Genomic DNA, 14,572 nt, shown 5'->3' on the forward strand with positions numbered 1-14,572 from the left:
TACTCTAGGGTTGACTCTATGTGCGCGTGGTTCTGTGGGTTTTGACAAAGGCATATCATGTATCCACCATTGCAAGATCGTACAGAATAGCTGCACTGCCCTAAAAGTCTCCTGTGTTTCACCTACATTCCTTCTCCCACTGGCAACCACTGATCTTTTTATTGTCTCTATAGTTTTGCCTATGTTTTAAAGCTTTCACGAATATGCAAAAAAAATTGGTGGTACATAAACTTACCATTTACAGAAGTGAAAGAGTTCAGTAACAGTTCAGGATATACATAAAAAGCACCTGTTTCATTATTATTCCATTCAGCTTCAGTTGAAGCCTGAAATAATGGAAAGGGAGGTTGCATTTTAATAAAGAATCTAATTCATGTACTGTCCATTCAAACTACACCAAGAATTTTCATTTTTAACATTCTTTAAAGGTAGATATATAGCAATCTGACAGAATAAGTCTGATTTTTTTAAAGTTTCCAGAATTCCTTGATTTTACCTATTTAATTCACCTACAACCAGGGCCAGTGGTCAGCCAGTGTGCCCCAGTGTGGTTATGTACAGCTGGGTGTTAATGCTGACAAGTGAGTGTCCTTCCCACACTGGTTGTGAAATATATATATATATGTCTATACCATGAGAGAAGTGTCATGTGTAAGCTTGAAGTGCTGTATAAATATTAGTTAATATAATAGCATGCCCGTTAAATTATGTATGTTGTCCTCTGATCCATCCTTGCATTTTCCTGGGGAAGAAAGCTGACTTCAGCTGAAGCTGTGCAAATACCAATCACTCCAAATTATCATACTGCACATGCTTTGCAGGCGAGGAGCAACCACTAAAAAAAAAAAAAAATTATGGTAATGGGTAGAGGAAGAAATACCAATGGAAACTGTTGCATAAGATTTCATGACTCAAAAACGCATGCCCTGTGTTCCCACTGTATTTCTCACTGTTAATCTCTTTTTAGTTTTTTCTTCTTCACCTCTTACAGGCTTCTATCTTCAATCTCCTTTCCTTCCTTGCTAGTTCAAACTGTAACTGACGATGGGTTTTCTTCTCGACTGGCTTCATTTTTGCTGTTCTTCCAGGAGAAAAATCTATTACCTGCCCCGCCGTTACAAGTTCATGAGCAGGTTAGTAGCACGCTGTGTCCTGACGGTGTTTGTCTTTCTGTTGGCCCGTGTGCTTCAACAATGACAAGGAGCTATAAGCTGGGGAAAATGAGCCTGTGTCACATGGGAAAGCTGGCTGCTATGCACATTTTAAAATCAGCTGTGTCTGATTAGCCTGGGAAAAAAAAAAAGATGAAAACATCCCTCTCGAAGTTTTCCCTGTAACTTCTCCCCACTTGGGAGGATGCCATTCATCTGCAAGTGTGCTGGGGCTATTGCTTTTTAGCCCATTCTCTTTTTAAAAAAATTTTCAATAGTTTTTGGGAAACAGGTGGATTTTGGTTACATGGATAACTTCTTTAGTGGTGATTTCTGAAATTTTGGTGCACCGATCACCTGAGCACTGTGTACTGTACCCAATGATCAGTCTTTTATCCTTCACCCCCTCTTTTTAGCCCATTCTATTAGATAACTTATCAAAAATCCCAACAAATTTGGCATAGATTTCCTTCCTTCCTTCCTTCCTTCCTTCCTTCCTTCCTTCCTTCCTTCCTTCCTTCCTTCCTTCCTTCCTTCCTTCCTTCCTTCCTTCCTTCCTTCCTTCCTTCCTCTCTCCTTCTCTCTCTCTCTCTCTCTTTCTTTCTTTCTTTTCTTTTTTGTCTTTCTCTGTCACCCAAACTGGAGTGCAGATCTCAGCTAACTGCAACCTCTGTCTCCTGGGTTCAAGCAATTCTCCTACCTCAGCCTCTTGAGTAGCTGGGATCACAGGAACCTACTAGCACGCCCAGCTAATTTTTGCATTTTTAGTAGAGACAGGGTTTCACCATGTTGGCTAGGCTGATCTCAAACTCCTGACCTCAGGCGATCCGCCCGCCTCGGCCTCCTGAAGTTCTGATATTACAGGGTGAGCCACCGTGCCTGGCCAATGTTATTTTTTTCTACAAAAATTCCTCCCTCCACTATAAGTAATTTGAAAGCTTGAAGTGCAGATAGTCATCCTTAGCTGCTGGCTACTTGACTTCATGAGCGGGGTCCTCCTATGTTAGTAATATTTTGTTAATAACATATGCAGATGTATAGCCTCACTCAGGTGCCCTTCCTACCCTCTTTTCTGCCAAAAAAAAAAAAAAACCCAAAAATCCCACCAGATGAAGATTGCATTTACTATACTTTGTATCCTCCCAAAGCTTGTTTTTCCTTGTTGTTTTTTGAGGAGCTAGGGAGAAGGGGAATGCATCAATGATGATGTTCTTTAATTTGATTCTGTTGTGATCATTGGAGAATCTAATTCCAAAATCTTAATTGATCTTATGTTTTCATTCACCCTGAACTGCGCTGATGGTTAAACTGGGAAACTAGTAAATTTCTCTGAAAATCCTAGTTAGTTCAACTCTATGAAATTTAGAACTCAGGTTCCCTCTCTTTATATGCTATGTTGTGTGATAAACAAAAGAGTAGTTGATACATTTTGATGGATTTTCTCAAATGCATGTGCACTCAGTGAAGTACAGTGTGAGAACTGACCTCCAAAGAAATGAAAATATCGTTCCTCAAAAATTACCTGCGAGCAAGCTTATTGGCAGTTCTTCTTTCATTACACAGTTGACATGGCATTTGGATTCACCATGATTTAGATTGCTCCCTTGTCACATTAAAATCCTTGTCACTATAAAATCCTGGTACAACAGTTTAGCCTGTATTAATAGTTCTCAAACTCCAGCCAGCATCGGAATCACCTAGCAGCTTTGTTTAGGCACAGATTTCTAGGCCTCAGCCCCAGAGTTTCTTGTTCAGTAGATCTACAGTGGGGATAGAGAATTTTCACTTCTAACAAATTCCCAGCTTCAGCTAATGCTGCTGGTCATGGGATCATGTTTTGGAAACCATTGGTCTGTATAATAGGCCAAGCTCTATCTTGCCATTAAATTAAGGATTTAACTGACTATGAGAGGGGAAAACAAAAACCAAAATCAAAGAAAACCTGAAGGAAACAGCAAGGTGAAGAGATGTTTCTCCCAACTTTGATGGCCAAGTGGAAATATCAAGTTTGTATGTGATATTGTTTCAATCTGTTCAGTGAAATATATTCTAGATTCTAAAAAGAATGTAGGGTGGGAAGAGGTCTTATTCTTGTCTGGATTTGCCAAGTCATCTAAATCAGTATATGTAAAACAGAGCACATTGGGATCATAAAACCTATAATGGCACTGGATGACTTTGGGCAAGTTCCTTCACTTCTCTGAGCCTGAGTTTTTCATGTTTATAAAGCGATATTAATTTCTACCCTGTATGGTTTATGTGAGGTTTAGTGCCTAGTATGTAGTTGATGTGCGTGAATAGTATCTATTAGTAATTATTACATGTAATATTTAGAAGGAGATCCTTATGCAAAGATATAAGGGTATTCTTCTATTCTTTCCTTTGTGCTTCTGAATTTTTTATCCATTTCTAAGTCTCTCCTTTCTTCTGTCCTCTAGCAACTAGTCCACTAACTCTGTTCTGATTTTATCTGCCAAGTAGTCATTTTCTCCATTTATATTCTCTATACAGGCATTGGCTCTACTTCCCACACAGTCACCTAATTTAAAACCTAAGGGTCCAGGTGTGGTGGCACACACCTGTAGTCCCAGATACTTGGGAGTCTGAGGCAGGAGGACCACTTGAGCCAAGGGGTTCAAGCCTAGCCTGGGCAACATGGTGAGACCCCATCTCTAAAAATGTAATTAAAAAAAAAAAAACCTAAGGGTCATTTTGGATGTTTTGCTCCCTCATCTAATCAGTCTCTCAAATTCTGCAGGTGCAGATGAATATTTCTAAAAGTCCATATATTACTCTTCCTTCCCACTGCCATTGACTTAGCTGAGCTTCCATCACCTCTTGCCTAAACATCAGTTTATCTTCCTGCCTCTTTTCTGACCACTTCCAAACTCTCTTCTGTTCATCTCCTAAGTAGCAAATCTGATTTATGTCACTTGGTGGCCACCATAGAGTGATCACAATAAGGTTAACAGCCTTAGCTTAATTACAGCCCTTTATAAACTATCCTCACCCATCTCTTCCCTCCTACCACTCTTTGCTCCATCCATATTGAACTACTTACTCATCATTTCCAAATACATGTTATGCTCACGTGGGTTTATGTGCTTTTGCATATAGTGGTCCTTCTGGAAGATCCTTTCCTTTATTGTTCACCAAGGTGGTGTCTACTCAGTCCTCAAAACTCAGTCCATATTTTTGCCTTTGCCCAGGTCAAATGATCTCTTTTCTGCTTTTCCATTGGGATCCTATGGCCTCATCACCCTGTGCTGTAATCTATGATGTACGTGTCTAGCTCCCTACCTGGGTGATATTTGAAGACAAGGATGACTCATTCAATTCTGTATTTCCAGCACCAAGCACATAGTAGATGGAGTGAGTGAACAAATGAATCTCCACATGAGTGTGTAAGAATTGGAGTAGGGAGAGAGGAAATCACAAAGAAAAGAATCGTAGAAAAACCAGGTCTGCCTCAAGCGTCAGACACAGCCTTGGGACAAGGGTGGGGGGGGGGGGGATGAACAATGAGGGCTTAAAAGAAAAGAGTGATAAAAGGAACTATAGAATCTCAAAGTTTTATGGGATATTAAATGCCATCAAGTCCAACCACTCATCAGACACTTAAACTTCTGCTTTTCTTCCTTATAATAAGCTATAATCTCTGTCTCTTTAACTTTCACTCTTTGATTGGAGTTCTGCCCCCTGGATAGATAAAAATAATCTACAGAGCAAAAAGGCAAAGCATGTGAGAAAGGTTGTGAAATATAGGCAAAAGGGCTTGGCACTTAGCAGCTATTTGGAAATTCAGAGTTGAGGAGAATGAAGTTCTTACACCTAAGGGCTAGGGAAAATATTGTGGAGGTAAAAGAAGACTAGAAATCGAGAGGAGATACAAGTGTGGTGAGGAAGTTGACTTTTTAAAATTAATTCTGTATTATAAGTCACAGTAGATTTTTGAGGTGTTTGTGTCCTAAAGTCCTTTGGAATTGATGGCAAAGCAGCTGAAGAGAGTGGTAATGCTGGAGAATCCAGTGTGGGAGTCAATGGCATAGAAACCATGACCTTAGCCAGGGGAGCGTATGGAATTTCCCTGGACGAGAGGTAAAGAGTTAAGAGAAGAGGGCCTGTGGCAATTCCTTTGAAAATCTGCATTGATGGAATGGGGGGGACACCTGAGGAAAATGAAAAAGAACAATTAGGAAGTAGAAGGAGAATGAAGAGAGGGTAGTGTCAAAGGCACCAGCAATGAGATTACACAAGGAGGGCTGTGCTTCAGCTTCTGATGATCAATCAGAGATGAGAATCAATTCTGGATATTTAGAAATTTCAGTAATCTCCATGACAGCAGTCTCCATGGAGTGGTGATTCTCCAACGTGTGTCAGGATCATTTGGAGGGCTTTTAAAAAACACAGATCACTGGGCCCATCCCCAGGGTTTCTGATTCAGTAGGTCTGAGGTGGGGCTCGATAATTTGCACTTCCATCAAGATCCTAAGTGACACCTATGGTGATGTTACTGATCCTGGACCACATGTTGAGAACCATCACTACAGAGTGGAGGATAATGGAAAACAAATTACAGCCAGTGGAGGAAGGACGAGGGCTGGATGAATCAGAGGCAAGGAGGGTTTGCTGCTACTTTGATAAGTTTCATGGTAGAGGAAGGAGAAAGAGGGGACAGGATTTAAAACAGGAGCCAAGAGGAGGAAAGCAGAGGAGACTATGACCTTATGGCCCATCACATACTCTCCATGTGTGCAGAGGAGAAGTTTTGAGTGAATGAGAGCTTGAGAAATCCTTCTTTCTAAAGCTGAAGGAACAGCTTACAAAATACTAGTCTTTGGCCTGAAAGCATTGATGCTACTTCTAGTGCGCAAATCACAACTGCAGAAGAATTTAGGCATTGGAAGGTACTGGAAGACTTTGGGCCAAGCTAAAGGAAAAAGAAATCCCAATGAAGGTACTTGCTTCAAAATGGCCTCTCAAAATAGGCTTCATTGCATACCACATAGAATTAAGTCTGATATCACTGGGATGTGTGACTCTCTGAAGCCCAGGGTATGGTGTACATTTTAAAATCCACGTTGTCAGAAAATGTTGCATCTACCTTAACTCTTCATTTCACGTTGGAACAGACTGATTTAGATGATAGAGAGTGTCTTTTTCTTTGTAGCCAGCTCTGATATTCTAAATTAAAGACCATATATACAACTTGCCATCTAGTAGTACATCAATAATGAAACACTGACCTCCAGTATCCTGAAATTCCCCTGTCATATGAAATATGGATATTTAAGTTAGCTTGTAGTTTCATTTATATAAGTGATATTGAATTTTATTAATCCTTGAAAGCATCTCTGAAACAAACCTATTTCCTAAGAATAAATGAATTAATATCTCCAAGGTTTCTGAGCAGACAGAGCAATAAAGCACTTTTTTCATAAATGTCCTTATTTTAAAAAATCACTTGACTCTCATAAAGCACACTCATGTAGTTCAGACCTGTATTTTTGGAGTTAATGCTCTTTTTATCCATGTACTTGGTCTATTAAATGCTGCTTTCACTCTTATCTTTGGACAGGCTTATAGCCATTATAAATTGACTATCCAATAAAAACGAGGAATTTATCATCTTTTGGCTGCCCTTTTTTTGCCTTCACAAAATATTACAAATATAGTCTGTGGAAGATATGATTACAAAGTAACAAATCTGATTGTTATGGGTGGCTTGTAGCTGGAGTATCATTACTACTCCTTCCCTCTACCCCCCATACGCATTCTGCCTGACTTGATCCTGGGTGAGGCTTGAGAGGGTGAATGCTGGACCTTATTGCATTATACATTCAATGCAGTCACAACTTATCAGATGAGCATATAGGCAAAAGGACAAAATGCTTTTGTATTTTCATCCTCGTTTTAAAAAACTAATACATGTAAATGTTCCAAAGCCTTTGGAGTCTTCTATAAGGTATTTAGGCTATGCTCCAAATAGTAGTCCTGTGACCTAAAAGAATAACATTAGCTTTCTAAGATTTCTAAATCCTATCCAGGTAGAGCGTTGTAAATCTGGACACTTGGCTCTAAGAAAATGAAAAAGAAATACATGCCTTCTGCTGTCTATTATCATTCCAAGAGGGTGTCATTTACTGCAATGTAGAGCTGTGTGCCACTGAAAGAAAGAAGAAAGAGAAAGAAAGAAAGAAAGAAAGAAAGAAAGAAAGAAAGAAAGAAAGAAAGAAAGAAAGAAAGAAAGAAAGAAAGAAAGAGAAAGAAAGAAAGAAAGAGAAAGAAAGAAAAGAGAGAGGGAGGGAGGGAAGAAGGGAGGAAGAAAAAGGAAAGGAAAAGGAAGAAAGAAAAGAGAAAAGGAAAGAAAGCTCATCTGTAGGTTCCCTCTAGGCATATCGTCGCTGATAATGTGATCTGTTAGAAACATAATGCTATTATTATAATATTCTTTACTGGGGAAAAGGAGGTGTCTTCAAAGTAGGCCTGCTTCATTTAATTCAGTCTGATTAGGTTATCATTAGTGTACATTCCCTCCTGGGTTATTAGTGGCTCAAGGGAAATGGCCTTTCTTCTACTTCCTCAGGGTATGCCCACAGCATGCAGGTTGGCACTCTGTACATTGTAGGCAGTTTATAAAGGTCGCCTGACAGGTTAGCATGTTGGGAGCAAGATCCTTTGCACATATGTGGCTTTTTCCTTCATCGTCACTTCTCCTAAGTTGGGTAGGATTATCTCCCCTTTAGAGCTGAGGGAACTGAGGGTCAAAGAGATCAAGTAGAACCTTCCCAAGACCAAACTTGGGAAGTCATTGCAGAGGTGGCAAGTCTACACCCATTTGCTTATACTGCATTGTCAGCTCTTCCCAGGTACCCGGGATCTCACTTATCATGAATCAGCAAGAGGGAAACCTGAACTTACCATCAGAACAGCTTTCTATAGAAATAACTCACCCCGTAGTCCAGACGTTAACTTGACAAGTTAAGGCCAGAAATGCCCAAGTGTCTGATCCATTTCCCCTTGTTGATTTGCCTGTGTAGTCTGTAAGAGGGCTTTTGCTCAGTAAATGGCAAAAATGGAACAAAGTGACAACGTACCCAACCAAAATCAATGCTAAATCATTAAGCCAATAGCCAATGTTTTCTCTTTTCTATTCCCTATTGGTGGAGGCTTCATTAAGTAAGGTCTATACTAAAGTCCACTCCTATACTGAATAGACAAATGGGGTGCTTTCTGGTTAGTTGGTTTCCAGACTTTAAAATATCTAAGTAAATTTCAGGGGTAACTATTTAGGGATGATTATTAGGTGGGAACACAGACCTCAGTCTACAAAGGAGAATTACAGATTTTGAACTTCTATTGGGAAAAGAGCAATCTATGTAAAAGTTCATAATTATTGTCACCATAATTTTCTTCATCCTAGAAACTATCACTCATTCGAGCCCTTTGGTCATCCAAGGCATTGTGTAAGCACTTGATATCCATGATCATGTTTAATCTTTACCATTGCCTTATTCTATGGATTCTGTTGGCTCATAGAGGTTTAATTACTTGCTCACCAAGGTCTATAAAACTGGAATGTGAATTATCAGCTTCCAACTGACTCCAAAGTCCATCATTGTATACTGAAGGTTATCTATCATTGTACACTAGAGGTTACCTAACATTGTATACTAAAGGTTATCATTAATTCAAGTTTGAATTAATCACATAAGTGACATAATCAGGATATTATCACCCAAATCACCAACAACATGTAGTATCTAAAGAATATCTGGCTGATCATCATTTTAGAGATAAGAGCACTAAGGTTACGTGAGGAGAAAAGGCTTGTCCCAGGTCACACTGAGGTATGACTGCAGAATCAAGAGTCCAACTTGAGTCTTATGCTTTCCAGCCTAGTGGCTTTTGCACTATGTGCTTCTGTCTTGCGTGACTGAAGGGGGCCCTAAGTGAAGTCTGAGTGTGGCAAAGTTTGGAGACAGGAATGTGTTTGTGGAAGAGCAGACTAGGGGAGCACTTACTCACTATCCTGCCACAGAGAGAGAGATTCTTGTTCCCAGAGCCACCTAACTGGGAGGTGAGAACAGCACGTGGAATGGCAGCCTTGACTGTGGGAGCCTGGCTAGCTGTTGCCAGGTCTTGAGGAGAGGATCAGACCAAGAGTGTTTTAAGAGGTGTATTCATTTCCTATTGCCATCATAACGCATTGCCACAAATTTAACAGCATAAGACAACACAAATGTATTAGCTCACAATTCTGTAAGTCAGAGGTCAGGGAGGGGAGGCTCAACTGGTTTGTCTGCTCGGGGTTTCCGAAGGCTGCAATCAAGGTTTTTGTCACCTGGGCTCTTATCTGGAGGCTCTGGGGAAAATCTGCTTCTGTGTTCATTTAGGTTGCTGGCACAGTTCAGTTCATGTAATCAGAGGACTGAGATCTCCATTCATTTCTTTATTGGCTGAAAGTCTTTCTCAGCTTCTAGAGGCTGCCTGCATTCCTTTCCTCGTAGCTCTTTTCATCTTCAAAGCCAGCAACAGTAGGTCAAGTGTTTCTCAAACTTTGAATCTCTCTGATTCTCCTTCTGCCACATCCCTCCTGCCAGAAAAAGTTCTGCTTTTAAAGGTCTCATGTGGTTAACTTGAGCCCATCTGAATCATACAGGATGCTCTCCCTATCTTAAGGTCGGTAACCTTCCTTACATCTCCAAAGTCCCTTTTGCCATGTAACATAACATTCATAGGTTCTGGGGGTTAGGGTGTGTACAACTTTGTGGGGGAAACTCTGGTAACCAGAAGAAGACACAAACTGCTGACCATGTTTGAGTGTTTGGTTTAGTCATAGTGAAGTGCACACAGCATGTACAGGCATGTGTAATGGAACCTGGACAACGTGCTTTGTCCACCTGCTTCTGCTCAGGCTCCCCAGTGAAGGCCAGTTCACACCCTCTAATCTCCATGCCCAACCAGTGTCTCGGGGATTTTATTTATTTATGAGATGGAGTCTTACTCTATTGCCTAGGCTGAAGTACAGTGGTGCAGTCTCAGCTAACTGCAACCTCTGCCTCCCAGGTTCAAGTGATTCTCCTGCCTCAGCCTCCTAAGTAGCTGGGATTACAGGCACACACCACCATGCCTGGCTAATATTTGTATTTTTAGTAGAGATGGGGGTTTCACCATGTTGGCCAGACTGGTCTCACGCCTGTAATCCCAGCACTTTGGGAGGCCAAGGCAGGCAGATCACGGGGATTTTATTTTTAAGATGTTCTTTTTAATGTCTTTCTTCCTCCACAGTTTTAAAAAAAAGCCCAGTTCCTTTGCTTTCCATCACTTTTATGTTAGTCCTGTGTGGTCTTTAAGAAATTATTAATAATGCTTGCTATCTGTCTGGCAGCTTCTCCAAAGCATTTCATACTCACCATGTTTTATGAGCCCACTAACCACTCTGTAAGGTCAGTAAGATGATGATGATAATAATGATGATAATAATATTGTTACTATTACCTCTATTTTATAACCTTGGAAAAGAAGGCTCTGAGGGGTAAATAACTTGTGGAAGGTCATACAGCTGAGGCGCAAGACAGCCAGGTTTTAGGCACCCCAGTTACAAATCTCAGCTTCCTTTTACCATGCCAAGCAGCATCGTCTTGCCTCCTTCTCGCTTCCTCTTTTTCACATATTTCAATTAGTTAATCATTTTAATTATCCTGTTCTACTCTCTTTTCATCATCTCCACATTTCAATTAAATTGTGGTGCCACCAGCTGGCTGCTGAAGGCTGCCATTTCACTCCTATAGAGTAGTTATGCCTGACTTTTTTTTTACATTTTTATTTGTTTTTATCCACATTAAGCACTGTACCCAGCTGGATTCAATTCATAGTCATTGCACGCAGAGCCCAGATTCTGTGGGAATGTGAATTTTACAAAGTGTGATCTGATTAGTGCTGCAGACTGGAGATGTGTAGGAGGTAAAAGCTCTATAATAAAAAACCTTTGGGCCAATGTCCTCTTTCTTGAATGAGTTTTAAGGCAATCAAATGAAATAAAGCCAAGAACCATGGGGAAGGCCACCAACTTAGCTGAGGAAGTCTAATTTATGAGTCCATATAAGGACTAAATCATTGAGCATAGACAAGTGATAGATGCTGGTGAAACACAATTAACTTTGAATTAAAAAGCAAAAAACAGAAATGTTAAGAGGCAAGCTGGTTGCTTGATTTTTTATTTTTGGAAAAAAGAGAAAAATAGTAATAATAGCCAGCATTTCCTGTACACCAGACAGTTCTAAAGACTTTATATGTGTATTAATAAGTTCATCATCACAACTCTATGAATTGGGTATCATTATCATGCCCATTTTATAGATAAGGAAACTGAGGCTCAGCAAAGTCAAATTGCTTGCCCAAGGTTCTGCTGTTAATATTAACAGAGCCAGGATTTGAATCTAGGCATTCCAGCCCCGTAGTTCATGTTGTCACCTACTGTGTCATGCTGCTTCTCCAAAGCCCATCATCTCACTATATTTTAAGTATACTTCTTTTGGGGCAGAGGGTTTTCTTTGGGAGGAAAGTCCTAGAGCCACTGTGAGATTCTTCTCAGTTTGACCCTTTGGAAGTCTGAAGGACAGCCACCACCAAGCAGAGTTGGGGTCATGGTGAGGCTGGAACAATGCTGAGAATAAAGGAGATAGTAAAAGAGAAGTTTACCATTATTTTTTAGTTTGGAATTGGTTGGTTACATAAATAATATCATCTTCAGCTGAGAGTTTCACTGTGCTGGTTAATTTTATTTGTTTATTTTTTTTTAACTTTATTTATTATTATTATACTTTAAGTTGTAGGGTACATGTGCATAACGTTCAGGTTTGTTACATATGTATACTTGTGCCATGTTGCTGTGCTGCACCCATCAACTCGTCATTTACATCAGGTATAACTCCCAATGCAATCCCTCCCCCCTCCCCCCTCCCCATGATAGGCCCCGGTGTGTGATGTTCCCCTTCCTGAGTCCGAGTGATCTCATTGTTCAGTTCCCACCTATGAGTGAGAACATGCGGTGTTTGGTTTTCTGTTCTTGTGATAGTTTGCTAAGAATGATGGATTCCAGCTGCATCCAAGTCCCTACAAAGGACACAAACTCATCCTTTTTGATGGCTGCATAGTATTCCATGGTGTATATGTGCCACATTTTCTTAATCCAATCTGTCACTGATGGACATTTGGGTTGATTCCAAGTCTTTGCTATTGTGAATAGTGCTGCAATAAACATACGTGTGCATGTCTTTATAGCAGCATAATTTATAATCCTTTGGATATATACCCAGTAATGGGATGGCTGGGTCATATGGTACATCTAGTTCTAGATCCTTGAGGAATCGCCATACTGTTTTCCATAATGGTTGAACTAGTTTACAATCCCACCAACAGTGTAAAAGTGTTCCTATTTCTCCACATCCTCTCCAGCACCTGTTGTTTCCTGACTTTTTAATGATTGCCATTCTAACTGGTGTGAGATGGTATCTCATTGTGGTTTTGATTTGCATTTCTCTGATGGCCAGTGATGATGAGCATTTTTTCATGTGTCTGTTGGCTGTATGAATGTCTTCTTTTGAGAAATGTCTGTTGATATCCTTTGCCCACTTTTTGATGGGGTTGTTTGTTTTTTTCTTGTAAATTTGTTTGAGTTCTTTGTAGGTTCTGGATATTAGCCCTTTGTCAGATGAGTAGATTGCAAAAATTTTCTCCCATTCTGTAGGTTGCCTGTTCACTCTGATGGTAGTTTCTTTTGCTGTGCAGAAGCTCTTTAGTTTAATTAGATCCCATTTGTCAATTTTGGCTTTTGCTGCCGTTGCTTTTGGTGTTTTAGACATGAAATCTTTGCCCATGCCTATGTCCTGAATGGTACTACCTAGGTTTTCCTCTAGGATTTTTATGGTATTAGGTCTAACATTTAAGTCTCTAATCCATCTTGAATTAATTTTCGTATAAGGAGTAAGGAAAGGATCCAGTTTCAGCTTTCTACTTATGGCTAGCCAATTTTCCCGGCACCATTTATTAAATAGGGAATCCTTTCCCCATTTCTTGTTTCTCTCAGGTTTGTCAAAGATCAAATGGCTATAGATGTGTGGTATTATTTCTGAGGACTCTGTTCTGTTCCATTGGTCTATATCTCTGTTTTGGTACCAGTACCATGCTGTTTTGGTTACTGTAGCCTTGTAGTATAGTTTGAAGTCAGGTAGCGTGATGCCTCCAGCTTTGTTCTTTTGACTTAGGATTGTCTTGGAGATGCGGGCTCTTTTTTGGTTCCATATGAACTTTAAAGCAGTTTTTTCCAATTCTGTGAAGAAACTCATTGGTAGCTTGATGGGGATGGCATTGAATCTATAAATTACCTTGGGCAGTATGGCCATTTTCACAATATTGATTCTTCCTATCCATGAGCATGGTATGTTCTTCCATTTGTTTGTGTCCTCTTTGATTTCACTGAGCAGTGGTTTGTAGTTCTCCTTGAAGAGGTCCTTTACATCCCTTGTAAGTTGGATTCCTAGGTATTTTATTCTCTTTGAAGCAATTGTGAATGGAAGTTCATTCCTGATTTGGCTCTCTGTTTGTCTGTTACTGGTGTATAAGAATGCTTGTGATTTTTGCACATTAATTTTGTATCCTGAGACTTTGCTGAAGTTGCTTATCAGCTTAAGGAGATTTTGGGCTGAGACGATGGGGTTTTCTAAATATACAATCATGTCATCTGCAAACAGGGACAATTTGACTTCTTCTTTTCCTAACTGAATACCCTTGATGTCTTTCTCTTGCCTGATTGCCCTAGCCAGAACTTCCAACACTATGTTAAATAGGAGTGGTGAGAGAGGGCATCCCTGTCTTGTGCCAGTTTTCAAAGGGAATTTTTCCAGTTTTTGCCCATTCAGTATGATATTGGCTGTGGGTTTGTCATAAATAGCTCTTATTATTTTGAGGTACGTTCCATCAATACCGAATTTATTGAGCGTTTTTAGCATGAAGGGCTGTTGAATTTTGTCAAAAGCCTTTTCTGCATCTATTGAGATAATCATGTGGTTCTTGTCTTTGGTTCTGTTTATATGCTGGATTATGTTTATTGATTTGCGAATGTTGAACCAGCCTTGCATCCCAGGGATGAAGCCCACTTGATCATGGTGGATAAGCTTTTTGATGTGTTGCTGAATCCGGTTTGCTAGTATTTTATTGAGGATTTTTGCATCGATGTTCATCAGGGATATTGGTCTAAAATTCTCTTTTTTTGTTGTGTCTCTGCCAGGCTTTGGTATCAGGATGATGTTGGCCTCATAAAATGAGTTAGGGAGGATTCCCTCTTTTTCTATTGATTGGAATAGTTTCAGAAGGAATGGTACCAACTCCTCCTTGTACCTCTGGTAGAATTCAGCTGT

The 14,572-nt window shown here is 40.0% G+C and overlaps 1 protein-coding gene across 22 annotated transcripts in view; it reads left to right on the forward strand.

The window, feature by feature from the left end:
- Positions 1 to 14,572, forward strand: part of ANO4 (anoctamin 4) — a 413,826-nt gene that overhangs the window by 259,903 nt on the left and 139,351 nt on the right. For 13 of the 22 annotated variants that reach the window (XR_012420534.1, XM_015431432.4, XM_005571998.5 and 10 more), the window contains one exon: positions 1,089 to 1,133. The exons of 6 other annotated variants lie outside the window; for them this stretch is intronic. Coding sequence is in view for 15 of the 16 variants with exons in the window: in XM_015431432.4 (XP_015286918.3) it covers positions 1,089 to 1,133 (45 nt within the window). In the remaining variant the exon portion in view is untranslated. Of the gene's footprint in view, positions 1 to 991; positions 1,134 to 14,572 lie in introns of all 22 variants that reach the window. 3 more of the 22 variants (XM_074007609.1, XM_074007607.1, XM_015431437.4) reach the window with 2 other exon arrangements.

This window comes from Macaca fascicularis, chromosome 11 (genome assembly GCF_037993035.2).
Source record: "Macaca fascicularis isolate 582-1 chromosome 11, T2T-MFA8v1.1".
Classification (NCBI taxonomy): Eukaryota; Metazoa; Chordata; class Mammalia; order Primates; family Cercopithecidae; genus Macaca; species Macaca fascicularis.